General features: G+C 46.7%; 1 protein-coding gene across 1 annotated transcript in view; it reads left to right on the forward strand.

The window, feature by feature from the left end:
* ALK (ALK receptor tyrosine kinase) overlaps positions 1-27,558 on the forward strand; it is a 525,427-nt gene that overhangs the window by 448,359 nt on the left and 49,510 nt on the right. The window contains exons 12-13 of the mRNA XM_030799790.1: positions 15,831-15,993; positions 27,047-27,197. Coding sequence (XP_030655650.1) covers positions 15,831-15,993; positions 27,047-27,197 — 314 coding nt within the window. The remainder of the gene's footprint in view (positions 1-15,830; positions 15,994-27,046; positions 27,198-27,558) is intronic.

The raw sequence follows: 27,558 nt of genomic DNA on the forward strand, positions 1-27,558 counted from the left end.
ACAGTGTCTTCATAATAAGATAAGAGCAAATTGTAGTCCTCTAATTTTTATTTTTTTTTAGTAAGTGATTGGCAGATCTAACAATGATCATATTCTAGGAAAAATGTTAAAAAGTAAGAAAACAAGGCTTAGTGTGTGGTTGTCCAGCAACCTAACTGAGAATCAGAAAAACTTTCTGGGCCTCAAAACAGTTTCCTGGAAAAGAAGACTATTTCTTTCCCTTCAACTGGCTTTATGATTGTGATCCTACTAACTAGACCATTCAGTCTATCAGCCAATCTGTTTCATCAGACATGGGATTAGGGGAGTGGCCACGCTGCTAAGGAGTAGGACTCACGTGTTGTCTTAAAAACACAGAGCTCGGCCAGGCACAGTGGTTCATGCCTGTAATCCCAGCACTTTGGGAAGCCAAGGTGGGCAGATCACTTGAGGTCGGGAGTTCAAGACCAGCCTGGTCAACATGGTGAAACCCTGTCTCTACAGAAAATACAAAAATTAGCCGATGTGGTGGTATGTGCCTGTAATCTCAGCTACTTGAGAGGCCGAGGCATAAGAATCACTTGAACCCAGGAAGCAGAGGTTGCAGTGAGCTAAGATCTCACCACTGTACTCCAGCCTGGGTGACAGGGCAAGACTCTGTCTCAAAAAAGAAACAACAACAACAACAAAAAAGAAAAACAGGGCACCCTGCATTTTGGATATGTGTATGCATGCATGTATGGGTGTGGGCTGGTGTGCACAATTGTGTGTGTTCGAGTGAGTATGAGAGTGTGCACCAGCTCCTCAGAAGCCCACCCCCATCCAATCATGCGTAAGAGACAAAAGGCCTTTCAGCAAACGTCCGCTTACACTAACAAAACCACTCTGGTTTGTCCATCTTAAACATTCTAACACGAAAACAGGGGCCCCAAAGGGCCAAAAGTGTCCCAGCACCCACTCACTGTACCCCCGGCATGCATGACCACCTCCTTCTGACCACTCAGGTGGGTTTGGAGATGGCATTTGGGCTACTCTGTTCTTTCTATTTCATTTTGCTTTGGTTTTGTTTTTCATGTAACAAAGATTTATTAACCACCCTCTCTGTGACTAGCACTGCTTTAGGCCCTGGACACAAAGCAGTGAACAAAACAGACAAGCCCTACTCTTATGGAGTATATGTGCTAGTGCAGAAAGCAAACTAGTGTATAGACGGCATCATTTCAAAGTGATGTGCCGTGAAAATAATAAAGCAGGTCAAGGGGACAGGGGTGGCGGTGGCCGAGCACACATGTGTGTGAATGTGGGCCCTAACAATGAAGTATCGAGGGAAAAAAACTTCAGCTTCCTTCAAGGACGTAGGAGCAGAATCAGGAAAATGCTACTGGCTACTAATATTAAGATGCTACTTCTTACTCTAGACTGGTGTGGCCTACGGAAATCTTCCAGGCCTTCCGCAACATCCGTGCAACACCCAGAGCTCTGAAGGCCTTGACGGTGAAGTGCACTGAGACACAGCAGAGGGTGGGTGGAGTAGGGGAGCATGCCTTGGCTGACCAGACTGGGCCGGGGAAATGACCAGGGTGCCTGGCTGTTCACCAAAGAAGTCAGGCAGAAGGCCACATGCAGTGTCAGAAGAAGCACGAGAAAGTTGGTTCCAATCCAGGTTGGCACTGCTCTTTGAGAGACAGCAGCAGGATTCTCTGGTCAGTGGTGTTTCATTGCAAGTAGCTGGGAGATCTTGATTCTAGGAGGCTCCATTGAGGTTGAAGTAGGATCCAGCCAATGGCTGGGAGCCCAAGGATTAGTCCAGTCCTACAACAAAAATTATTTTATAGATGACTGCTGATGTTAATTCAGTGGCCCTAGAAGTGACTACTGTCATTATCCAGTGCCTGATAATGTCAAGACTCACATCTCTGAGATCCTCTTGGCCTTTTCCTCATGCTTGTTGCCTCATGGTTACAAAATGGCTGCTGCAACTCCAGCCACCATGACTGCATTACAGACAAAAATAGGAGGGAAGCATCTCTTCCCTTCTTTTCTCTAGTCCTCTAGTCTTACACACTTTGCCTTCTCTTCTTGGTCTAGTATTTGGTCCTAATGCTTCCCCACTGCTTTCTTTTCTACTCTTGAAATTTGGATCTCATATCTTCTCATATGCGTCTCAGTCCTCCAATTCATTTTAGAGGATCTGGTACCTAGACCCAGAAGTCGGGACATCTTTCTAGCTCCAAATCCCCTAGCCAGTTGGGCTGCCTGCACCTCCGTCTGCTCATCTGTCAGAAGTGTTACAATCCCAAGGGCCTTGTAGAGATTTCAATCATCATGAGTTAGAACCAAACAATGAGCAGGAATGACTTAGAATAGAGTGAGGAGCTGGGGCTTCCCACACGTTTGCCTCTCTCTTAGGTGCTAGTGAACCTTACAGCAGGAGGCCTCAAGTCCTAATCACATAACCCCTATGGTGGTGCACTAGATTAAATCCCTCCCATCTGCAGACAGGAATGGACAAGGCAGAAGTCCATGACCCTTTGGGCTTGAGTGTGGCAGAGCTGATATTTAAACCACCAACCACTTCCCACTTAAGCCTCAAAACCAAATCCATTATGTGTAACCTGCAGATGGCTGAGTCCACAGCACCCATCTGATATCAAACACTTTATTGGCCCCACTCTGGCCTGAAGCCAAGTTAGAAATAACCAAATTAGCCCTGAGGCCTCCCTTAACTTAATTTTTACAGCTCTGCTTTCAGGGTAGTGTTTTTCCCGTGACCTTTCTCTTCTCCCTTGTGTTCCTGACTTTCCCTTGGGGAGCAGGGGGTGGCTGCGAACACAATACAGCAGCCATCACAGAAGCCATTAAAATCTCCTGCAGATCGCTGGGTGTCAGAGCTGCTTAGGGCAATTCAGCCCTGAAAGCAGCTTTTATCTAGACAACCCCAGCTTGCTGCCCTATTGATGGGGTCAAGCTCACTGGGAAGTCCCTCTCCAAGAAGGGGTGTCTGCCTGCCAGTAGGGAGGGAGACGGGCCTCTGGTCATTGTTCCATGAGATACTTCAGCATCATCAGGCACTCCGCCTGTCTAGAGGAACTGGGTCTGGAGCAAAGGAAACAATAATATAAAAGTAAAAATGAGATCATGTGAGTGAGCATTTCCAGTAAAAGACAGGGCTGGTGTGATCCTTGTTGTTGTTACCACCCCTGACTTCTCATCATCCACAAAGAACCAGAGAGAAAGCTTTGCCTGAATGAACGGGGTGGGTGTGTATACACAGGCACACATGGGCAGGCGCTCACAGATGCACATGCAAGCATACGTACGAGTATGTGTACAAGCACACACGTGTGTGTACATGTGCATGCACATACACGCAAATAAATTCAGTCTGAGAGGCCGGGCGCGGTGGCTCACGCTTGTAATCCCAGCACTGTGGGAGGCCGAGGCGGGCGGATCACGAGGTCAGGAGATCAAGACCATGGTGAAACCTCGTCTCTACTAAAAATACAAAAAATTAGCCGGGCGTGGTGGCGGGCGCCTGTAGTCCCAGCTACTCGGAGAGGCTGAGGCAGGAGAATGGCGTGAACCCGGGAGGCGGAGCTTGCAGTGAGCAGAGATCGCGCCACTGCACTCCAGCCTGGGTGACACAGCGAGACTCCGTCTCAAAAAAATAAATAAATTAATTAATTAATTAATTAATTCAGTCTGAGAAACAAGCTGGAAGAACAGCATGGAAAATTCATCAACTGAAAACAGTTTGTGTTGTAGGAAGAGGAAAGGTGATGTGCCCCTCCTCACCTAGCCCCAGGTTTACTTTGCAATCACTGGCCAATTGCTTAACTTTTGTATATGATTGCATGACTTATGAGACAAAAGTCACAGTTCTTCCCCCTTCCTTATCTACTGACCTATCGTGGTTGTAAGGAGCTAGGCTTACTGGAGGAGAAATGTACCATAAAGTGTCCATTGAAATTGAAGGCCTCAACATTCTCAACCCTGTTCATTCAGAATCATGATAACATCCTTTTGTCTGAAGTTAGACTTCCAGTACCTTCCACCATCCACCAAATATAAATGCCAAAATATAAATATGTTGCAAAACTGTGACATAAAGATTTCCTGCAGTTAACTGCCCCTTAGCCGGATACATGAAGAGGGGTAGGGCCACTCTCATGCCCTCACCTGATCTTGGAGGTAAAGTAAGATTAAACATGGGTGGACACACTGCAGTACCAAGAGACACCTGCCAGCAGAGACAGAGTCACTATATTTATGCCTGAAGCCATTTAGTGAAGAGTCAAATAGCCCTAAACAACTCATTAAGTCTGGGTAGCACTATCAAGAAAAGGTTAAATTATACTTAGTGAGCTGTATCGAAAATAGGCAGAGCATAGTAATGGCAGGTTCTAGACCATGGTCATTGGAGATGTCCCTGAGGTGAAATCTGAAAAAACAAACCTGCAGCCCAGGAATAGAAACGCAGGTGAGGGCTCTGACCAGATAGATGGCATACAGGGGCTCACCATAGCAAATGAGCTCAAAGGATTTCTACATTTAAAAAATGTTTCAAGGATTCTGGGAAGAGGGCAGTGATCGTGGTAACAGCATAGTATTTTTTTTAATCTTTCCGAATCCCTACATAAACACAGAACAACCATATATCAAAACTGAAAACCCATGAACAACACTGACAGCAAAATTTGAAGATAAGGCACTTCTCTAAAACTTCAAAATGCAAGTGAGATAGGTCAAAGCACCAACAACCATAAGACCTGCATGGTATCAGCATCTATACAAGATATAAGACAGGAAAGAAACAGGCCTGAGAACAGGAGAACCCCCAAATAGCCAAGAGCTAGTTGCTAGAAATTACAGAAAGCCAGTCTGAGAGCAGCTTCCAAAAGTGGGAGCAGCTTTGCCCAGTGCAGGGGACCATGAGTACCACAGTCAGATCTGAAGGGGCTGGAGCAGCCTGGCCAGCAAACCTCATTCCAGGAAAGGGCCCACTTGCAGAAGAAAGTTCTGGGGGTAAAATCAATATTGGGTAGGAAAGGGATAATAGAGAATAAATAAATAGGAGAATGTGCAGATAAAAGTGAAGGAAAGAAACAGTCAGAAACCTCAGAAAGCAAACTGCCTTTTTTTTTTTTTTTTTTTAGGCAGAGTCCCCCTCTGTCACCCAAGCTGGAGTGCAGTGGCATGATCTGAGCTCGCTGCAACCTCAGCCTCCTGGCTTCAGGTGATTCACCTGCCTCGGCCTCCCGAGTAGCTGGGATATAGGCACCCACCACCACACCTGGCTAATATTTGTATTTTTTAGTAGAGACGGTTTTACTATGTTGGCCAGTCTGGTCTCGAACTCCTGACCTAAGGTGATCCACCTGCCTCAGACTCCCAAAGTGCTGGGATTACAGGCATGAGTCACCACACCTGGCCAAACTGCCATATTTTTGAACACTGTATTAAAAAAAGGAGTAGAGGGAGTTCTGTGAAATAAAAAAGCTCCTGAACCCTAAAAATCCAGGAAAACTAATCTCACATAAAAATACATAACAGAAGAGCATCAAGATCAAATATCATTCAAAATTAAAATAAGAAAACGAAAACAGGACACAGAGGGCAGAATAACACACCTACAGAAAATAAAATCATGCCAGAAAGACGTGCTTATTGAATGAGTCAGAATCTAACTTTGTTTTAAAATGAGCTAAAAGACACTAAAACAATAATACAAGACATGAAAAATAACGTAAGTCAGTGTAAGAAGAACTCAGAAATGTGGTGCTAGAGTTCAGCAAAGAATTTGCAATAAAAGAAAAACTATTTTCAAAAATGAAGGCTAACCTATTAAGGGAAGGAACAAAAAGCCAATAAACACAACAGTTTATGCCTTATAAGAAAGAAATAGAAGTTAAAAAGAGGAAATTTTTAAAAACGAAAAAGATGACACACATCAAAGACTCTATTTTCTTGTTATATAAAGTGTTGCTGTCAAAAACTCTGATAATTTTAAATTTCCTTCTCTAATAAGTCACTTGCTATTTTGTTTAGGTGCCCAAAGTATTTTTTTTCTTTTTATTTAAAGTCCAGCAATTTTACTAGAATATACATGAAGATCCAACATACAAATAATAGACCTGAAGAAGAAAACCGAATAACTAGAACAAAACAAAATACTTAAAAGTATAACTCCAGGAAAATATCCTTATTGAAGCTACTTATTAAAAGAGCACACTGTATACTTAAGAATATTGACCCAGAATGAGCAGTACCAATGTGTATTCTAGTAAAATGCTGGACTTTAAAGAGAAAGAAAAAAAATACTTTGGACACCTAAGCAAAATAGCAAGTGACTTATTAGAGAAGGAAATTTAAAATTATCAGTTTTTGACAGCAACACCTTATATAACAAGAAAATGAATAGCATCTTTAATATACTCTAGGGAAAAATATATTATCAACACTCAAATAATTCAAGGAATATTTCTCCAGTGACCCCTTTCTAAGGAATTTACTTTAAAACAAGCTTCGGACAACAAAAATGACTACAGAAATAGCAACATAACAGCTGATGTGAGCAATAAATATAAATACTTACAGAACTATGACTAAGTAAGGGATAAAGAGGAAAGAGCACCATATGTAATGGCTATCTGCCCAGGGCAGCTGTGTATAGTATGCCACACAAAATCACAGGAGAATGGAAAGAACATATAAAAAAAAAAGTTGAATGCTCTCGATTTTTATATTAATAATGGTGGTAGTAGTAAAGCATTGTGACTCTAATACTGTGTGTAAGGAGAGGTAAAGTAAGTGAATAATTACAATATATTCTAATTCAACTATCACATGTGTTCCTGAGAGACATGGTTCTCAGTGTGAAAAAAGAAATGCAGATATGATATAGACGAGGTTAAATAAAAAGTCTTGTCATCTGAATTTGAGTTGGAAATATCAATATGAACTCATGATGTACCTTGTCATATACATATGTATGTGTATTTCATATAGATGTATGTTTATACTGATATACATATATGCATGCACATATGTATTTCCTGGCTCTGTTCACTCAAAAAAATAGACAATCACCAACCCAGTAGCAAAAAGCTTCCATAGCACCCAGAATATGTACTTAAAATACTTTTTCCCACTAAAAGAAATCAGGGCTTTTGAGGAAATGGTTGATTCCAGGTCTGGAGAAGAAATATTTTGTCATACCATATAGCAAAGAAGCCTTGAAAGTCTACTAGGGTCATGTCAAAAGGACCCGGGAGGCAACCACTGACCGAAGATGTGATCATTTGAGCTTTCAGAGGATAGTAATTGTGATTAATTAAAATTCAAAAATATGTTTAAATTCATGGATTCATAATGATGTACAAACAGTTAATTGGCCAGCTTCAGAGGATGATAGAGGACCAATTCAGTATCTTGAAATGTATACATAAGGAGAAATAATTCAGCATTTATTCTGCATTTTCTACATGAACCATATTACTCAGTAACCCAAATAGTAGATTAGGGGGAGCATCTTTTTATAAATATATTCCAACTAATGTATGAGGAAAGAGGTAAATAAGTAGAATAACATTATTTTGCAACTTGCAATAAATAAATGGTTCTAAGCATTGAGCTTTGTTTGATAAGTGCTAACATGAAAAAAGAGAGCAATAATCAGACACAAAGTATCTCCTGATGAAAGAACATGACCTGTAGTCTTGCAAAAGGATCTAGTTGGCAATTTGCAGGACAGAGAACATGTTGAACTGGACCATGGAGAAGGAATCAGCAAAATTCAGACTCATGGAAATGCTGCAGGTCAAATAGCCCAGTTTCTTCAAAAAGAGAAAATATGGAGGCCAGGCATGGTGGCTCATGCCTGTAATGCCAGCACTTTGGGAGGCCACGGATCACTTGAGCCCATGAGTTCAAGACCAGCCTAGGTAATATAGTGAAACCTCATCTGTACAGAAAATTTAAAATTTAGCTGAGCATGGTGGCATGTGCCTGTGGTCCCAGCTACCCTGGAGTCTGAGGTGGTAGGATCGCTTGAGCCCAGGAGGTGGAGGTTGCAGTGAGCCAAGATCGTGCTACTGTACTCCAGCCTCGGTGATAGAGCAAGACTTCATCTCAAAAAAAGAAATGGGTGAATTATTATATTTGCCTGGATTTTGGTCATGATTTTTATTTACTGGGACCTAGGGTGCCCATCAAAATGGCTCTGTATCCACAGCATCCATGGCATTTAGTTCAGTCAATGGATGTGGATGAAATTCAATGCCATGGATCTGAACAAAACTTGTACAAATGATCCATATGAAGCATTGAGTGCTCTTCCGTGGTACAATACACACAGGCCTCCAAACTGAGGCAGATCCTTGCTGTTGTGATTAATAGTGATGATCGAGAACTTACTTTCCTTTGTATTATGCTTTATTTCTTTGCATTGAATTGAACAGATGAGATGGCTTAGCAACAGTAGTAAAACCAGGACAATCACTGTCTAGCCTATTTTTTTAGCGATGTACTGTTTATTACTAATTGATTTGTTTCTTCTTGGAGGGTGCTGCAATGTACTTAAAATGAAACCCAGTGCTTAATAGACTTTTCTGTACTCAACTGTCTATAACCAATCGGTATTTTGATATGTGTGGGTTCTTTATACAGTCTAGATATGAATGAGTATTAAACTATGTTTCCAGTATGTGGTATGTGTAAGAATGAGATAAGGCAGTTCTTTTTTTTTTCTTTCATAAATGAGTATTAATAAAATAGGTTTGTTTGTTTGAGAGAAGAGGAAAGAGGCAGGTGACCTCCCTCCTCTGCCCCCCATCCCAGATCCTCCCTGGGGACCATTTGATCCTCCTACAGCTCCATAGGGCTTCAGGGACCAAGGCAGACCCTCAGCAGGGGAGATATGGGGACCCTTAGATTGTCTGCTCGGCATCAAGCCAGCCTCACTGCTAGTCTCACTATGACCTTGATCTTCTCTCCAAAAACTGGGATTTTTGTCCTGTTGCTTATGACACAGTCTCTCTCTCTAATGTCTCTGCTTCCTGACCTTGTAAACACTCCAGTTACTAGGTTTCCCTTATGACACTGTCTTGCTCCCATGTCCTCTCTGGGACCAGAGCCTCACCCTGAGCACCTTCTCTCCTTGGCTGACGCCTTTGACCCTGCACAGCCCACACTCTGCTAGGCTAAGCGACTGCAGGGGCCATTGCGGGACTTTCTGGGATGGAGGGTCCACTCACCTCACTACACTGACCACACTCTCACCTGTCCCCTCATAGTGGCCTGCCTACTCTCTGGGCCTGAGCAACCTTCATATGGTCTGTCCTGGCTAGAACTGAGCCCCAGGCTCAGGGATTTCAAAAGGAAAAAAAAAAAAAAAAACACTCAAAAGTGTTCCCTAGGGATTTCCTGGGGAGCTGAACCCCTTTTCAAGCCTTGAACTTGGACTCAGAAGATCTACATTTAGTTCCTGGCTAGACCAGTTATCTACTTCGTATGCTGCAGACCAGCCACCCAATTCCTCTGAACTTAATTTCCTGATTTTTAGAGGGAACACTGTAACTCCACTTGCAGCACTACAAAGTTGCAGCAGGCATAACGGCATTTCATGCATGTGTGAAAGCGCAGTGACTGGCCTATATTAGGTGCACAGTAAACACTGAGAGGTTTTCACTCCTTTCGTGAGTGGAGATTACCTCTCAGGTGCCTGAGGTGCAGCCTCCCACCCCAACTCCTTACCCAGGAAGAAGGACAAAACAAGTCAGGAAGCACACAGCTTCTACCTGGGGATCAAGGCTCACCTTGACTCCTCCTGTCCCCTGGAACCACTCTTGCTAACTCTCTTGCCTCTCTGGTTTTAGACCTGCTCACTTTGATCCACAGAGTTGTGCCCATTGCCTTCCACTTCAGCAACACTTTTGAAAATCAGCCTAGCATCTGCCTGTCTTCTCATGGTTCTGACTCAACCTGTCTTAGCGTAGAGCTGATCTCATGTCTACCCTACCTGAAGTACCTGCCAGATTCTTCCTGCTTGAAGCAAGAGCCTACCCCTTGGGCAAGGATGTGGAAATAATTAGAGTCTGTCCCCAGCAAGCCTCAGTCCAGTGCACAGCTAAGAGAGGTCAATAGTGTATGGAGCAGCTTCAGAGAGACACTATAGATAAAACAGAATAAAAAGAGTCCCCTTATGCAAAGTCACAGGTACCCACAGCTCTGGTGGGTCAATCATGAAAATCAGATTCTGGTGTTAAGTAAGGTTCTGAGAAAGACAAGGTGGATCAGGGACTCATGTGGGGACAATCTGACAAGGCTTGGAAGTCTTCAAGGCAGAAATCTTGGAAGGGTTTAATCACCCCCAAAGGACCCTTGGTCCAAGAAGGAGGAACCCTCAATTTTGGTTCCTTCTCCAATACTGATAGGCTCAGAAAAGTCACTTCTCCCTAAAATGCTGTTTCTCCACCTGGACAATGAGGTACAGAAGACTAATGTACCAGTCTCATCGAGTATTAGATTCTCTGGAGAATGCTTTTTACATATTTCAAGTATTGCCTTCTCATCCCCACCCAGGATCTACTGAATTTGAATCTCCAGGTCCCTAGAATCTGTATGTGAAAGGTCCTCCGGTGGTTTGGAAAACACTGAATTCAGAGATCACCAAGGTCCCACTGTGCTGTGACATTCTCTGATGACTACAGGATTGCAGACAGTATGAACAAAGGGAACCAGCAGAATGAAGCTGGAGCAGCCTACACATGAGAAGCAGGACAGCCCTCACACAATGAGCAATACACTCAGAAACTCCGCACCCCCAGAGGCGGTGCTGGTAGGAATCATAAATTGATCCCAAGCAACTCTGGGCAGATTTATGAGGATCAGAGCCATCCGAGGCAGGGAGGACCACCATGCCTTGAAGGCTACTGGGAGCAATAGAATTCTGGCAAGATAAATCATGGGTCTGACACAGGATGGCAAATCCTCTCTTCCTACGGAATCCACTTTAGAAAGCGTTTCCTCTCTAGGCCCATCCATCTGAAATCACTGAAAATCAAAACAAAATTTTGTGTATGGAAACCACTGGAGACTAATGTATGTCCACTGAATTGGGAAAGTACAGGTCCCTTTTATTGAGAAATGACCCTGGAGTCCCTCCTTTATGAAATGGAGGACATTAATTTTGAGATTGGATATCTCCTTCCCACAGTGAAAACGTGAATGCAAAGTTACACACGTTTTAAACTGTAGTCATCGTGCATCTCTAATGCTGAATATTGTGCTAAGCACTTTGCCTAGGTCATCATCTAATTCTCACAGAAAGTCTAGGTGGTATATCTTACAGTCTCCAATTGTTCAGATTTAAAAAACTGAGACTTAGAGAGGTTGTACAATCTACCTTATGTCTCACAGCTGGCCAGCAGCAAAATCCAGAACGAGAACACAGCCTATCTGAATCCAAAGCCTAAGCCCTTCTTCCTCCCTCACCAGATGTCTCACCTTGCCAGAAGTAGAAGCCCAGCATCTCTGGGAATATTTCAGAACCCTCGGAATAATCTAACCTAGGCTGAAGTGGTTCCCACTGAAGGTGAGATGCTCAGGTAGTGTGCCAAGCCCATACCTTTAGATCTCTTCCCTAGCACTCTATTGAGAAGAAAAAAAATATATCTATACACACACACACACATATATATATACGTATTCATGTATATATATATAGAATATGTATTCATATATGTATTAGTCCATTCTCATGCTTCTAATAAAGACATGCCTGAGACTGGCTAATTTATAAAGGAAAGAGGTTTAATTGACTCACAGTTCAGCATGGCTGGAGAGGCCTCAGGAAACTGACAATTATGGCAGAAGGGGAAGCAAATGTGTTCTTCACATGATGGCAGGAAAGAGAAGAATGAGTGCCCAGTGAAGGGGGAAGCCCCTTATAAAGCCATCAGATCTTGTGAGAACTAACTCACTATCATGAGAACAGGATGGAGAAAACTTCCCCATGATTCAATTATCTCCATCTGGTCTCTCCCATGACACATGGGAATTATGGGAACTACAGTTCAAGATGAGATTTCGGTGGGGACACAGCCAAACCATAGCTATCTATCTATCTATCTATCTATCTATCTATCTATCTATCTATCTATCTATCTATCTATCCATCTATCTATGTATCCATCTATCTATCTATCTATCTATCTATCTATCTATCTATCTATCTATCCATCCATCTATCTATCTATCTATCCATCTACCTATCTATCTATCTATCCATCTATCTATCTATCTATCTATCTATCTATCTATCCATCATCATCTATCTATCTATCTATCCATCTATCTATCTATCTATCTATCTATCTATCTATCCATCCATCTATCTATCTATCATCTATCTATCCATCTATCTATCTATCCATCTATCTATCTATCTATCTATCTATCTATCTATCCATCTATCTATCCATCTATCTATCTATCTATCTATCTATCTATCTACCTATCTATCTATCTATCCATCCATCTATCTATCTATCCATTCCATCTACTATCTATCTATCTATCTATCTATCTATCTATCTATCCATCCTATCTATCTATCTATTTTTTTTTTTTTTTATCTATCTATCTATCTTTATCTATCTATCTATCTATCTATCTATCTATCTATCTATCTATCCATCTATCTATCCATCTATCTATCTATCTCTATCTATCTATCTATCTATCTTTTTTTTTTTTTTTTTTTTTTTTTTTTTTTTTTTTTTTTTTTTTTTTTTTTTTTTTTTTTTTTTTCTATCTATCTATCTATCTATCTATCTATCTATCTATCCATCTATCTATCCATCTATCTATCTATCTATCTATCTATCTATCTATCTATCTATCCTATCTATCTATCCATCTATCTATCTATCTATCTATCTATCTATCTATCTATCTATCTATCCTATCTATTATCTATCTATCCATCTATCTATCTATCATCTATTTTTTTTTTTTTTTTTTTTTTTTTTTTTTTTTTTTTTTTTTTTTTTTTTTTTTTTTTTTTTTTTTTTTTTTTTTTTTATTATCCATCTATCTATCATCTATCTATCTATTTCTATCTATCTATCTATCTATCTATCTATCTTATCTATCTATCTATCTATCTATCTATCCATCTATCTATCTATCATATCTATCTATCTATCTATCTATCTATCTATCTATCCATCTATCTATCTATCTTCTATCTATTTTCTATTTTCTATCTATCTATCTATCTATCCATCTATCTATCTATCTATCTATCTATCTATCTATCTATCTATCTATCTATCTAATATAGATATATGTATTCTTTCATTTTCAGGGTTGAATTAACTAAATAGGCTGCCACGCTTCTGCCCTGTGATTGATAAGGCCACCCCCACACCCAGGCTGCTTGCTGTAAGGAAAGCCTGGGTCTGCAGAACAGGTTTCAAGGAACTATAGATAAGGAGAGGAGTGGATTTCACAACTTCTTTTCTGAGGTTTTATTTTTCTCCCTGCCCCCATCCCTCCTCCCCAACCCACTGACTTTAAATTCCCAGGTGCTGTTGGCACAGGATCCATATTCACAGAAACGAGTCAAGGACACACTCACATGTTTAGAGTTTGGGACTTAGCAGCAAAATTTCCTGCCCCCTTCTTTTAATATGCCAATCCAGCCTCTTTTACAGACAAAGGAACTAGATCAAGATCCCCTAATCAATAAATGATGAAGCTGCCCCCAAACCCTGGTGTTCATGCTGATTTCAAAGCCTGTGTTCTTTCCACATCACCCCTCACGTGGTGATGTAGCACAGCCCACATATATATTTTGGGCACAGGAGTGGGTAAAAGGGCAACTGGTCAAACTAGCTCTGCCAAAAATGCATTCTATAAAGAGTCTGAATTAGCAGGTTTGCCCTCTTTATAATAAAAATAGAGGATGGGCATGGTGATTCATGCCCATAATCCCAGTATTTTGGGAGGCCGAGGCAGGAGGATCGCTTGAGCCCAGGATTTCAAGGCTGCAGTGAGCTTTGATTGTGTCTCTGCACTCCAGCCTGGGTGACAGAGTGAGACCCCCATCTCAACAAAAAGTTTTAAAAATTAGCTGGGCTTGGTGGGGTAGGTCTGTAGTCCCAGCTACTCAGGAGGCTGAGGCAGGAAGATTGTTTCAGCCCAGAAATTTGAGGCTGCAGGGAGCCATGATTGCACCACTACAATGAGACCCTGTGTCTAAAAAAAAAAAAAAAAAAAAAAAATCAGAAAACTAACAGCCATTCACACCCAAAGTGAATGGCTCCATTACCTTCTAGCCCTTGAAATGACCATTCAGAAACCAAATAGAAATAAACATCTTCCTTTGCAAAAAAAAAAAACCCAAAAAACAAACAATGAAGCCCAGAAAAGTGTTGAGGACTCCGTGTTGAGTAGCATATGCATTAGAACCCCACCCAGAACTTCCATCTCCCAGCCTCTGGACCAGGGCAGCATGACAAACACCCACCAAAACTGGCCCAGTTTTCAGATTAGCAACTCTGCCCACGGCAGTCTCAATCTATTGCTTATCATCGGCAACCCAAGTTAACCTTTCACATTTACATAATTAAATTAGTGCAGTCTTCAAAATGTTTTCACTTTAATGTCTTAGCAAAATTATGCATGCCCAAATTAATGTTTCTATCATTTTCCTTAGACTTGAACTTAATCTCTCTTTTAAGGGAATTTCTGCAATCTTATGAGATTTTTGTATTTTAAGTAAAAGTAGTTTATCAACAACACCTTTTTAAAAGTTTTTATAGGTTGTAAAAATGTTAGAATTCTGGCCAACATGAGATCTGACAACTCCCCAAGGTTTGATCTGGCTCAAAGACAGAAAGTCTGAAAGGAAATGGCCCACGGGGGGTGGGGGGGCAGTTTGTGCTGAGTGTCCCTGTGTTGCCCCCAGAAGGCCACCCAGGGACATTGCATGGGACACAGAACACCAGGAAGTGGGGGAGGGGGGCTGGGAAAAGGAGGAGCATGCACCAAAGACAAATTTGACCTGTTTTTCCATTTTTTATACTCTGTTGCATAGAGAGCCTGAAAGCTGCTTTCGTTGCATTTGCAAATGCAAGCTGGTTTTAATAAGGAGGCTGAGCCCCGCCATGCTGCAGGTCTGTTAGGGAGCACCCGACAGGCAGGCCAAGCCATGGCCAGGGAGTGCAGGGCTTCCTGCTCCCACCACCGGCCTGGGTCCCTGGGCCAATGTAGCATCACAGAGCTTTCAATTCTCTTTTTCAATTGTCTCCAAGCTAAGAGGCTCCTATATGTAATGCTAAGCCTTTGGGAGCAGGTTAGTTGCAGTCAACAATAGCACAGATTGAGCACCTGTTGTTTGCCCAGCACTATGCTAGGCTCAGTGAGAGACTGGGAGAAGACCCAGCTACTGCCCACGCCTGTCCCACCTGCAGGGGCCTTCTCCCCTTCCTGGAACTCCCCTAGCGCAGTGTTGGCTGGGCCCTCCTGTAGCTTGCTATTCTTGCTGTCCTGACATCCCTTTGGGTCTTTCATAGTAGCCTGTAAGCTTCTTAAGGCCAGGGTCCATCTTAAGTCTGCCCCATCTTTGTCTCTGACTCAGGGTCTGGCACATAGTAGGCTTTCTACGGAAGTTTTCAGTTTGATGGCTGATTGGTGTTTCTTGCCCTGACCTTGGTGCCATCTTGGATGGAGGGTTTGGGGCCATGGAGCAGATATCTCAGAGGCCACCCAGGGAGGCCCCTGGAGGAGGGAGGGCCTGGCCACACGAGTGACTGCCTCTCCTCTTATCTCCTCTTGTGCCACAGTTCATTGGCTGTTCACCACATGTGGGGCCAGTGGGCCCCATGGCCCCACCCAGGCGCAGTGCAACAACGCCTACCAGAACTCCAACCTGAGCGTGGAGGTGGGGAGCGAGGGCCCCCTGAAGGGCATCCAGATCTGGAAGGTGCCAGCCACTGACACCTACAGGTGCGTATGGAAGAGGGGGAGGGGAGGGGTAGACCACCCCTCCTGAAGAAGCCTGGAGTCTCGCCTATGGGTGCATGCTCCTGGGGTGCCCAGGCATGCCAAGGTTCAAAGGCCACAGACTCAGGCCCATAGTGGGGTATAAAGGTTGGAGATGGGGAGATTTGGGATGTGAAATATAGCAACAAAAGAAGATGTGTCCTTTGTCCTCAAGAAACTCACAGGCTGTTTGTGGAGGTGATATGCATGCGTGAGCTAGTTTCAGAATTATTGCTAATAAGGATAATTATGGTGGCCTGTTCATTGAATATTGCTTAATGCTCTTCAAATGAGGCATGCATGTAAAATGTTTGGGAAACAGAAGCACAATGCACCTGAAAGCTGATGCTCTTATCCTTGCCCCTCCTTTCCTGGGCCTTCACTGTTGGTAGGAGAAGCAAACTGTTCTGGAACGCTCCTCCCAGCCCCAACCCTACCCCAGCCCCCAGTATTCCCTTAGAGCAGAGCCAGGCTGGAAGGAGATCCAGCTCCACTCGGCCACTTTGAGGCCATGGCATTGAATGAAGCTAATGGTAAGATTGGAGGGCTGGTGGAGACCCTGACTGCAAGACCCCCTCCTGGAGCATCTGGTTCTGCAGCTCTGGAGTGGGGGCTGAGAACTGACATTTCTAACAAGTTCTCAGGTGATGTCAATGCAGCCTTTTAGAACCTCTGAGCTTGATCAAGTCTTGGACTTAAATAAACCTGGGTGGCCCCCAAACGAGCTCTATGACTAGGCAAGGCCAGTGCTGCCATCCTCGTTTTACAAATGAGGACACTGAGGCTCAGAGAGTCAGGAGCCTCCGCACAGTTGCACATCCAGAAACAGCCTCCACCTCCAGAGTTCTGGGGCAGGGCCTCATGCGGCTCCTCCACGGAGCATGGCAGGGCAGGTTAAAAGGAAACAAAACCACTCTGCCTTGTGGGAGCAACGTCCCCTAGGGCTGAAACAATAGGAAATGAGCTCGCCTCCCCTTCCCGCAGCCTCCAAAATCCACCACATCCTGGGCCTCCTGGGAAGGAGAGGGGCTTCTCAAGTTGCCCTGTTTTCTCTCTCCAGGTTAACATTTCCTGTGGCAGCCCCATCCCTGGGGCCTCAGGGTAAATGTGTTACGGGGACAGCCCTAAGTGCTTTTTAAATGGCACTCCGGGCAGAAATGCTATAACAAGATTTGGCTATAATCAGATTAGCTGCTACACTGCCCACACACCCCCAGTAAATATCCCGGAAGACACGGGACCACCCCTGGCCCTGCTACACCAAGCAAGCCAGACCTCCCCTTCCTGCTGAACCAAGCCTCCGTGGGGCCCAGGGCAGGGATGAAAGGACTCCTGGAGAGGAGGAGAGGAAAGCTTGCTAAGGACCCACAGGCATTGCCCCTGTGTTAGCATAGGGTGGGTGGCATTATTATTGGTGTTCCCATGTTTCCATGGGGTCGGAGGAGCTTAGCAACACGTGTAAGGCTGCACCATCAGTGATGGAGCTGGGATTCGAACCCAGGGTGCTCTGGCTCAAAGTCTGTGTTGTTTCCACTGAAGCTCACGCCTGGACTCTGGGAGGCATGCAGACGGCAGAAGGGACAGGAAAGGAAAGAGGGCATAGGAATCACCCAGCACCCACCCCCTGGAAGCCTCTGGAAATGAGAGGCTATGAGAGGGGCCCAGACTCCTGAAGGGATATTGGGTAACACACCCCATATACAAAAAGCAATATGAAGGAGAAAGCAGAGGCGCTGGGAGGCGCACAGGAACCCTAACAGTAAGCCCCCAGCAGAGCCCATTGTCCTACCCCTGCCCAGGGCAACTCCAATGCCAGCTTGGCCAGAATTCCCCTGCTCCCTGTCCCACAGAGGGGGACAAACTGTCAGGAGATCCCTTGCGTGGAGATTCTCTTGGGCTGTGCTCCCCCGAGACAGTGTGAATCAAGCTCACTTCCAAACTTGCACAGGTCAGCTAATTTCTTGAGACTCCGTTTTCCCATCTGTAAGCGGCAGGGGCTGTAAAGGTGACATATAGTGCCTGGCACAATGCTTACACGTGGTGGGTGCTCCCTGGCCGATGGGCGGAGAAATCAGCTGAAGCAACGCTGCTATGCAGCAGCAGGCAGCAGGCAGGCAGTGTTTCCAAGGACACACCGACCCCATACGCGGTAGTTTCTGACTTTTCCTGTCTCCAAAGACATTTCTCTGACTTCCTCAGATGAGCCCTGTGTTCTGAAAACTTTGGACTGCCAGATGAACTACACTTATTAAATAATCATTGATTCATTTTCCCATTTATTATTAATCACAGCCATATCTAAGTCGAGTCAGGTTTCTGAGCTGCATGAAATGCCACATTATTTCCACAGTGCATTGATAGAATCCCAGCCAAAATCAGAAAGCTGTCTCCACTCATCTCTTTGAAATATTGAGACTGAGGCCAGCTCTGGGCCCCAGCACTGTCTGGCGATTTTGCCTCTGTTGAAGCAGGACATTTCGAAGTGTCCAAATTAGTAAAGGAGACATTTTGGTCTGGCCTAAGATAGGACCATATCAAAATGGAAGAACCAAAACCAAAAGCCACTCAGTTGGGGTTTTCGTCACTGCTGTTTTTGAGACAGAGTCGCGCTCTGTTGCCCAGGCTGGAGTGCAGTGGTGCCACCTCAGCTCACTGCAACTTCCGCCTCCCAGGTTCAAGCAATTCTCCTGCCTCAGCCTCTCGAGTAGCTGCAATTACAGGCATGAGCTAATTTTTGTATTTTTAGTAGAGACGGGGTTTCACCGTGTTGGCCAGGCTGGTCTCGAACTCTTGGCCTAAACTGATCCTCCCGCCTTGACCTCCCAAAGTGCTGGGATTATAGATGTGAGCCACCACACCCGGCCAGTCATTGTTGTTTTTGAATACTTGTATTTTAACCAAACAAAGGCTCTAACAGATATTCCTGACCCTCACCTCCTCTTGGGCCTTGGAAAAGACTCAGGTCTTAGATGACCTGAGTCTATTGGTCACATAACTTAGTAATCTGAGAAGCAGGCAGTTAATGATTTGATTTTTAGACCACTTCAAAATGTCCCCAAGTCAGAATATGACTGAGAAGTCAGCACCCTTTCTCTGAAAGACTTTTTCTCCATAGTAATTATTACTATTTAATAAGTGCAGTTCATCTGTTGAAAAAAACACAAGATGCACCAGAGGACGTGAGAAAAAGGTGCTTGGAAACAGAAAGGTGGGAGCAGAACCCTAACGAACCCACCCATCCTGGAGGCGTGGCTGCCACCGAGGCCTGGCACTGGGACGGCTCCACTGACTTCTCTGCCCGCTGCTGGGGAGGTGAAGGGAAGGCAGCGAATGCTACCAAGCCCCAACTTCATGCCAAGGGGGGGCCACCATCGCCTGGGGCCTCCTCCAGGATGTACACAGTTGGAAACACCCCCACTCTTAGCTGGTAACTTATCCTGGGCCCACCTCCCACCCCCCACCCTCTACAGCTTTGCCCACTTCCACAAAGGAAGAGGCCCAGAAAGAGGGAGAGGAAGGGGGTGCGGGGCAGGCAGGAGGAGACAGCAGGCTGGCATGGGGGCTTGGGTGCAACCCTGGAACCCCCATCTCCTCCACCCACCATGTCCTGCTTTCCCTGCCCTGGACTTACCACTTCCTCTGACAGGTGATGCAGTCTGTGTGTCCCAGGTTCCTGGGCTTCATTTTCCCCCTGCTCTGCAGATCTCAGTGACCCATAGGAAGCACCAATTAGGATGCTGTGCCTGACACCAAGTGTGCAAAGGTGATTAAGATCCAGCCCTGCCCCAGAGGCGCTGCTGCCAATGGTGGTGGTGTTGTGTGCAGAGGCATCTCCGTGAGGTGTAGAGAGAACTACAGTGGAGGTTTACGCAAGGCGCTGCTGCGGAGGCCAGGGGAAAGGCGCTGCACTCAGCTCAGCTTGTGAATGGCTCCTGCCAGCAGATGGGCACCTGGGTTAAGTTCAAAGGCCCTAAGCATTGTCTACAAAGAAGCGGGTGGCCACAGCCTGCGGTGAGCACAAGAAGTCAGTACTGCTGATGAGAAGTTGGGCAAGGCTGGCCTCGGGGAGCCGAGGCTGGAGGCAGCAGGGCCAGGTCCTGGGGCTGCAGTGTTACCCCCAAATGCCTCTCGCTCCCCCTGGTGACAGCATGAGGGTGGAAGTGAGAAAAACGGCCTGGAGGTGGGGAGAGCAGATGGAAGAGAGTCACTGTCACTCAGGCCAGGGTCAAAAGGACTAAGCCAGGACAGGGGAAAGATGGCAGGGGAGGGTCAGGTGCAGGAGACAGGCCCAGAGGTGTTCAGGAGGTGGAATCAGCATTGAGGACTGAGTGAATGTGGGGTCGGGGGCAACGCCGGGACTACATCCACACTCTGGCATGGACTGAGGAAGCGAGGACAAGGGGCGCAGCCACTCTCCCACGAGCTTGGCTGAGAACAGGCAAGGCCAGGGCAGCAGCAAGAGAGGCCCTGATCGGGAGGCCTCTGGGCTGTGGTGCTGAGTGACCATAGTGTCTAGAGGGTGGGTGGCTGGAGCTGATGGGAGAGTGGGAGGCCACTGCAGTGCCATGAGAAGAACGTGGATTATGGGGTTTGTGCTGGGGAGGGGGACAGCATCCTCGTGTTGTCATAAAATGGAGACAGATGATGGCACAGCCCAGCTCTGAGAGGGCTGTTGGGGGATTCGGTGAGAGCCCACGGGTGGCCTGCCACAGGCAGAGGCGCCAGCACTCAGCCCAGCCTGCCCCCTCTCTCTCCCTGACTTCTTTCCTCTTTCATCCCTCTCTCCCCCTCCAGCCTGCCTGCCTTCCTACCTGTCTAGGACCAGCATCCTTCTCAGCCCACAGTCCTGCCCCCACCTCCTCCCCACCCACTACTATACACACACAGATCCTATATAACACCATTTGTCAAGCATGGCCCATAGCTCCCAATGGCAGTCCTCGCACAGCTCACCTGCTCTTCAAACATAATGGACAAGAGGCCCCAGGTCCCAGCTGGAGCCAGCTGACCTGGGCCACAGCCGTTCCTGATGGTCTCTATCAATGACACTCATTTCCTCACCTGGGGCACCAGCGTGTGCAGCCAGACAACACCATCGTTCAACTCCACAAATAGCCATGGAGCCCACTGTGTGCAGGGCACTGAGCCATGGAGCCCTGCTGTGTGCAGGCATGAGCCATAAAGCTCCTACTGTGTGCAGGGCACTGAGCCATGGAGCTCCTACTGTGTGCAGGGCACCGAGCCATAAAGCCCCTACTGTGTGCAGGGCACGAGCCATAAGCCCTACTGTGTGCAGGCACGAGCCATAAAGCCCCTACTGTGTGCAGGGCACCGAGCCATGGAGCCCCTACTGTGTGCAGGGCACTGAGCCATAAAGCCCTACTGTGTGCAGGGCACTGAGCCATAAAGCCCCTACTGTGTGCAGGGCACTGAGCCATACGCCCACTGTGTGCAGGGCACTGAGCCATGGAGCCCCTACTGTGTGCAGGGCACTGCATGGAGCCATGTGTAGCAGAGCCATAAAGCCCAACTGTGTGCAGGGCACTGAGCCATAAAGCCCTACTGTGTGCAGGGCACTGAGCCATGGAGCCCTCTGTGTGCAGGGCACGAGCCATAAAGCCCCTACTGTGTGTAGGGCACTGAGCCATGGAGCCCTGCTGTGTGCAGGGCACGAGCCATAGCCCCTACTGTGTGCAGGGCACGAGCCATAGCCCCACTGTGTGCAGGGCACTGAGCCATGGCGCCCCTACTGTGTGTAGGGCAGTGAGCCATACAGCCCCAACTGTGTGCAGGGCACTGTGCCATGGAGTCCTACCATGTGTCAGGCACTGAGCCATAACACTCCTACTGTGTGCCAGGCAGTGAGCCATGGAGCCCTACTGTGTTCCAGGCACTGACTAGACTGGTAGAAAGGCCTGAGACTCTGGAACCTCACAGTCTCTAGAAAGACCATAGGACAGAAAAGTTTAATAACAGTCCACAAAGCCAATCAAGTTCTAGACAATAGTAGGAGAGATATCACAGGCATGATTCATTGCCAAAGTAATTGTATGGATAGCCATCGCTATAAAGGGCACAGACCAGGGAATGTCAGAGATGGAGGAATTAGGAAAAGATGGATGAGCTGCAGGCAGAATTAAGTTTGAGTTCAACCTCCACCACCAATGCTCCATGTGACTTAGAAAGTTGTTCTCCCTCCTCTCCAGAGGCTCCATCTGCAGAGCGAGGGGCTGTAGAGAGAGGTCACTGAGGTCCCTGCAAGCTCAGGTGTTTTGAGGCACTTAGGGCTACACTGGCCAGGAAGGTGCTGAGGGAGAAACAGACCATGAACCTTGCTCACTGACGCAACAGGAGTGGAACCTGGGCCGGCCCCACTGAGAAGCACCTGCCTCCACAATTGGGCCCTTCAACCCTGACCCCTATCTGGATAATGCAACTATATACCTGATCAGAAATCTCCCGCTGACCAAGCTCCATCCACACTCACACGCGTCGTGTGTCATCACAATAACCCTGCAGGGTGGGTAGGACAGACCTCACCAACCTGATTTCACAGATGAGGAAGCTGAGAAACAGGGGAGAAAAGGGCCTTGCCCAGGATCCCACGAGGAGTTAAAGGCAGAGCCCAGAGCAGGATGCCGCCCTCCCGCTCCTCCGGAAGGTGTGCCAGAAAGGAATGGGGTGCTTCTGTTTTTCTGAGTGGGGGTCCGCTCTCTCCCCCAAGATCCCCCAATGTGTGTGTGGACACTGTGGATGTGCTACACACCAGCTGTGCTCTCATTTCAGGATCCGGCAGGCAGCCACTTTGATTTGCTGCTAATTCTTTATTTAAAAAAGATTCACAACTCGATTACATCAGGTAACAATGGTTCACAGTTTATAATACAAAACACAAACCCAATAAACATCTCTTCTGACCAGGGGACATGGATTTAGATGAGGAAAAACCAAAAAATTACAGCATCAGCTCGTTCAAAGCAATATCTTGTAATTTCCAGTAAATTGGAATCACTGTGAGTCATTTTCCCCACTTGAGTGGCAGGTACATTAATTTCTTGTTGTTTCTCAACCATCAGAAATAAATTGTTTACAAGGGATAGGGAGAAAGCTTCGGAGAGGCAGGCTGAGGCTATTATCGTAGCATGAGTTTGTGTAACGTGATTCACAGGGTGCAGGGGTCTTCAGAAGAGCTAAGGCTGCCCTGTGCTTTACACAGAGGTGGGCCCTGGGTGAAACTGAACAGCCTTGACCCCAAGCCCTCTTGGCCATGCCCTGGTTCACCTACTTGGTCCCCTTCTGCCTCCCAGAAGTCACCCCCAGAAAAGGAGTGGACAGGCTCACCCATGGGGGCATATGATGACAGCAGCTGCCATTTGTCACTCACTGGCTGCCCTCTGGGCTCTGAAGTAGGTCCCTTATAAGCATCATCTCATTTAATTATCATAACAGCCTTACAAGGTAGGTATTATTATCCCTTTTATACATGAGGAATCTGGGCTCAGAGTGGGGGGAAATAATCTACCCAAGGTCTCACAGCTAGTGAGTAATGCTGGCAGGGCCAGGACCGGGGAGAGGTAAGCAAAGCACCTTGGACAGAAAATTTAAGGAGGTGCTTCTTCTTGGGGTCAGTCGAGTGCAAGGTCCTCCCTGGGAGGGAGGCACCTCGCCGGGCTCAACCTACTCCTGGCCCTGAGTGGCAGAGCTGGGATTTGGATCCAGGTCTGTCTGCATTCAAGCCCTTGCTTTTCCACCTGTGGCACATCCCACTCCGAAGGCAATCAGCCCTGTAGTAGCAACTAGAAGCTTCCAGAGGAGTGAAGCTCTAATGGTGGAATTTCAGGCTTCAGGGGACTGATGAGGGAGCTACTCCTTCTAGGACCCCCGCAATTAATTCAGGCAGGCAGCTGCCTGCTCCCTGTGACTTTAAGCCAGCCCCTCATCTGGGTTGGAAATGTAGGGCTGAGGCCACCACCCAGGAAAGTACAACCCAGCCACAGACACCTGCTCGCCAAGCTCTACTGTCTACTTTGGAATCTAGAGAGCTGACCCCAGCCCCGGGTCTCGCCTTGTGCTTTGCATGGGTTTGCAGTCTTCTCAAATTCGCTTTGTATGCCCATGAGAGCAGGGGTTCTTGTCTTCATTTTCTTCCTCAGTAGTGGAAGTTGAGGCTCTGAGACATTGACCATGTTGCCTCAGGTCACACAGCCAGAAGAACGGAGACAAGAACCAGCAAATGACTTGGAGCCCGGGGCTTTTTCCATCCCACCTCACCATCAAGAACTAGGTCAAGACGTAGATGGGGCTGGCTTTCAGATGTGGTTGAGGAGAACGGGGTGGGAAAAATAGCAAAGAAGGCTTAGGAAGGGTAAAAGGAGTCAGGAACAAACAACGTCTAAAATATAATAATTTGGCTAAATTTAAACATACGAAAGAGTTCAGACTGATTCATAATGCATGGTTGATGCAAATGACTATGCAAATGATGCCAAAAGGAATGGGCAGCGTGACGATTACCTCTCAACCACAGCAGGAGTGGGTAGGATGAGCACTTTGTTTTGGGCTGAAGTTTTCCAAGCAAACCACATCTTCAGGTGGAGATGACTTTTTTATGCAGCCTGACCAGGCCCCAGAAACCTGGGGCAGTGAGCAGGACAGATTTGGGGCCCATCCACACTGCCGTCCCTAGACTACAGGAAGCCACCACGTCGTCCCCTGCCCAGGTTCACTGAGCTAAATAATGCTGCTTCCTCTTACCTTTCACCAATAAGCCTTCCTTTTTCTCAGCCTTTTAATTATTGTTATCACCTTGTCCATTTCTCATGGATCAGGAGGGAGTGTGTGGCTGAGTGTCTGGGAATTAGAACGGGCAAATGGCTTCTCAGACCCCTCTCTTTGTGCATCCCAGCAGCATATTGGGGAGGAAATGACCTCTAAGAGAGGATGTGCGAGGGTTTGGACCATAGCCAGCCACTGACTGGCTGTGTGGCCTCAGATGAGTTACTTAGTCCCTCTGAGCCTCAGTTTCCTCATTTGTCAAATGAGATTAATAACATTTGCTGTTTATGGCTATTGGGTGATGCCGTGTGCCTGTGAGCATGCATCATGCTTGGCACATTGGAGGATGCTGGTAATCAGCCCACAGCCCTCTCCAAACCTAGAGCCCTCAGCTTCCCACTCCATCCACCTGCTGCAGCCGGACATACCAGAGGCTCCCTGCTTCTTCACTTCCGTTCACACAAGCCCCAATTCCCACTACCTCTTTCTGTTTGTCTCAGAGCCCTACCTATCTGCAAGCTCCACGTGAAGCCAACATTAGCCTTCCTCACCCCATCCCCACACCCCACAACCACCTGTCACAGTCCCCCATCTCCCTCCTGGCCCTAAGCACCTGACAACCCTTATTTTGGCCAGAGATTTGCAGCTTCCCCAGGGCTTTCACCCATGAGCTCCTTTTGTTGGACTATCGTATTTTTTTGGAATGAAAATGATTCTTCTCTTACTAGGGAAGGGGCTGGGGCTCAGAGAGGGCACAGGGGCAGGAAATGGCCCCACCTGATCAGGGAGCCCGGGAGCACTCCACTTTGCCTCCTCAATGTAGCCACCCTATGGTGAGACTTCTCTTTTCATCAGGAAGATCATCTCCCCAGTTTCTTTGTGAGCTGTTAAGAGCCTGGAGCTGTCTCAGGTCCACAAAGCCTTACACTCCTCCCAACATTCGATAAACTCCCATCAATGCCCAGGCACTCACCAGGGCAGTGGGCACTAGATTCTCCATTTGCATTTCATGAAGACCTCAGTTCCTTGCCTGCCATGTTTGCAAACAGCCTCTGCAGAAGGGCCGTGGGCTCTGCCTTCTGAGAGCTCCGGGAGGCCCCTCACACACTGGGAAGAAGGGACAGTTCCCGGAACTGTAGATAAAGGAGCTACTATGTGCACATGGGCAAAACTGCCTGGCATCTCTTCCTGGTTTTTCATAAAAGACCTTGGATCTGAATACACACGGATGTGAAAGTCTGCCGAGTCCTGTACCCTGGCAGCTGGTCTCTTTGGACACATTTGTTAGCTGGTACACTAGCTGTCTTCAAGACATGCCGCTCTTCTGATATGGTTCAGAAGAGAGTTCTTTTTTCCCCATCCCTGCTTGACTTCATTGCAGCAACCTAAGAGGCAGCAGAAATCATCTCCCATCCCCACATTCTGTTTTTATTTTCATAATGATGGGTTGTTTGTTGTCTGTACATGTATTGCTCCAGAAGGAGTTACCGGTGGGGTGGGAATAGACAGTCGGCTCATACACACTGCTCTCCTCAGCCATTCTGTGAGGAACCTCCTTGTTTCCAGACCCCATGGGGAGACTTTACAACTTTGTACCAAGTCGATTATGGCTACTACCATCATTAATAATAATAATAATAATAATTAACTAATACTTATTGAGTGCTTATTACATGTCAGCCACAATTCTAAGACCACATGTCATAATTTCTTTAATCCTCATAACACATGTAGGCTAGGAGGCAAGTTCACTTATTATCCCCATAGCATAGATGAGGAATCGGGAAGTTACTTGTCTAGGTCACGTGAGTCCATTGATCTAGGACAAGGAGAGAAAACCATAATGAGGTAATCCTAGGTATTCAGAAAGCCATCACCCCAATATGCCACATTCATATGGTCTCCTCTCTCTCTCTCTCTCTGCTGTTTCCCTCTCTCTCCCCTCCCTCTCTCCCTTCTTCCCTCCCTCCTCCCTGCCCTTTTCCTCTCTTTCTTTCTTGCACCCTTTACTAGTCTTTCACCTTCCTAGTTCTCTGACTGAGGCAACTGCCTGTCCCTCTCTAAACTTGACCATCCTCTCCTGAAGTGGGGGAGAAGAATCCCTTTCTGCAGGGACTGATATGGGGGAGAACCCTCAGACCACGACGGCGATGTGCTCAGCCCACTGGAAGCTGCTGGGTTGGCAGGAAGTGGGACAGTCTTCATACCACAGCGGGAGCCAATGTTCTTTGTCCCATTGCAGCATCTCAGGCTACGGAGCTGCTGGCGGGAAAGGCGGGAAGAACACCATGATGCGGTCCCACGGCGTGTCTGTGCTGGGCATCTTCAACCTGGAGAAGGACGACACACTGTACATCCTGGTCGGGCAGCAGGGAGAGGACGCCTGCCCCAGTGTAAGTGCCCAGAGCAGGGGTTTCTCGTCTGCACTCTCTCAGGCCCCGGGGAGGCCTCTTGGAGGCACCAGCACTCAACACCCTCCTCCTGGAAGTTCATACCAGGGGAATGAGACAGCAAAGAGTAATTAAACAGCAGCCGTGCAAACTCCCAGCAACCCAGTGGTTCACCTCTTGCCTGTGCTGGGGGGAGGCAGGACCTGGCAGGGTTGGCCATCCTAGCGGGAACTCAGCACCCTGCAGGGTGAATCTCCTGGTTGGGCCAGGCCCCACCCTCCCTCACCTGAAGCACAGCTTTTGCTCGGGAAAAGGGGCCAAAGCAAGCAGCTTTGTTCTAGCACCCAGGACCCCTGGCTCCTTC

The sequence above is a fragment of the Nomascus leucogenys genome, chromosome 19 (genome assembly GCF_006542625.1).
Source record: "Nomascus leucogenys isolate Asia chromosome 19, Asia_NLE_v1, whole genome shotgun sequence".
Taxonomy (NCBI): Eukaryota; Metazoa; Chordata; class Mammalia; order Primates; family Hylobatidae; genus Nomascus; species Nomascus leucogenys.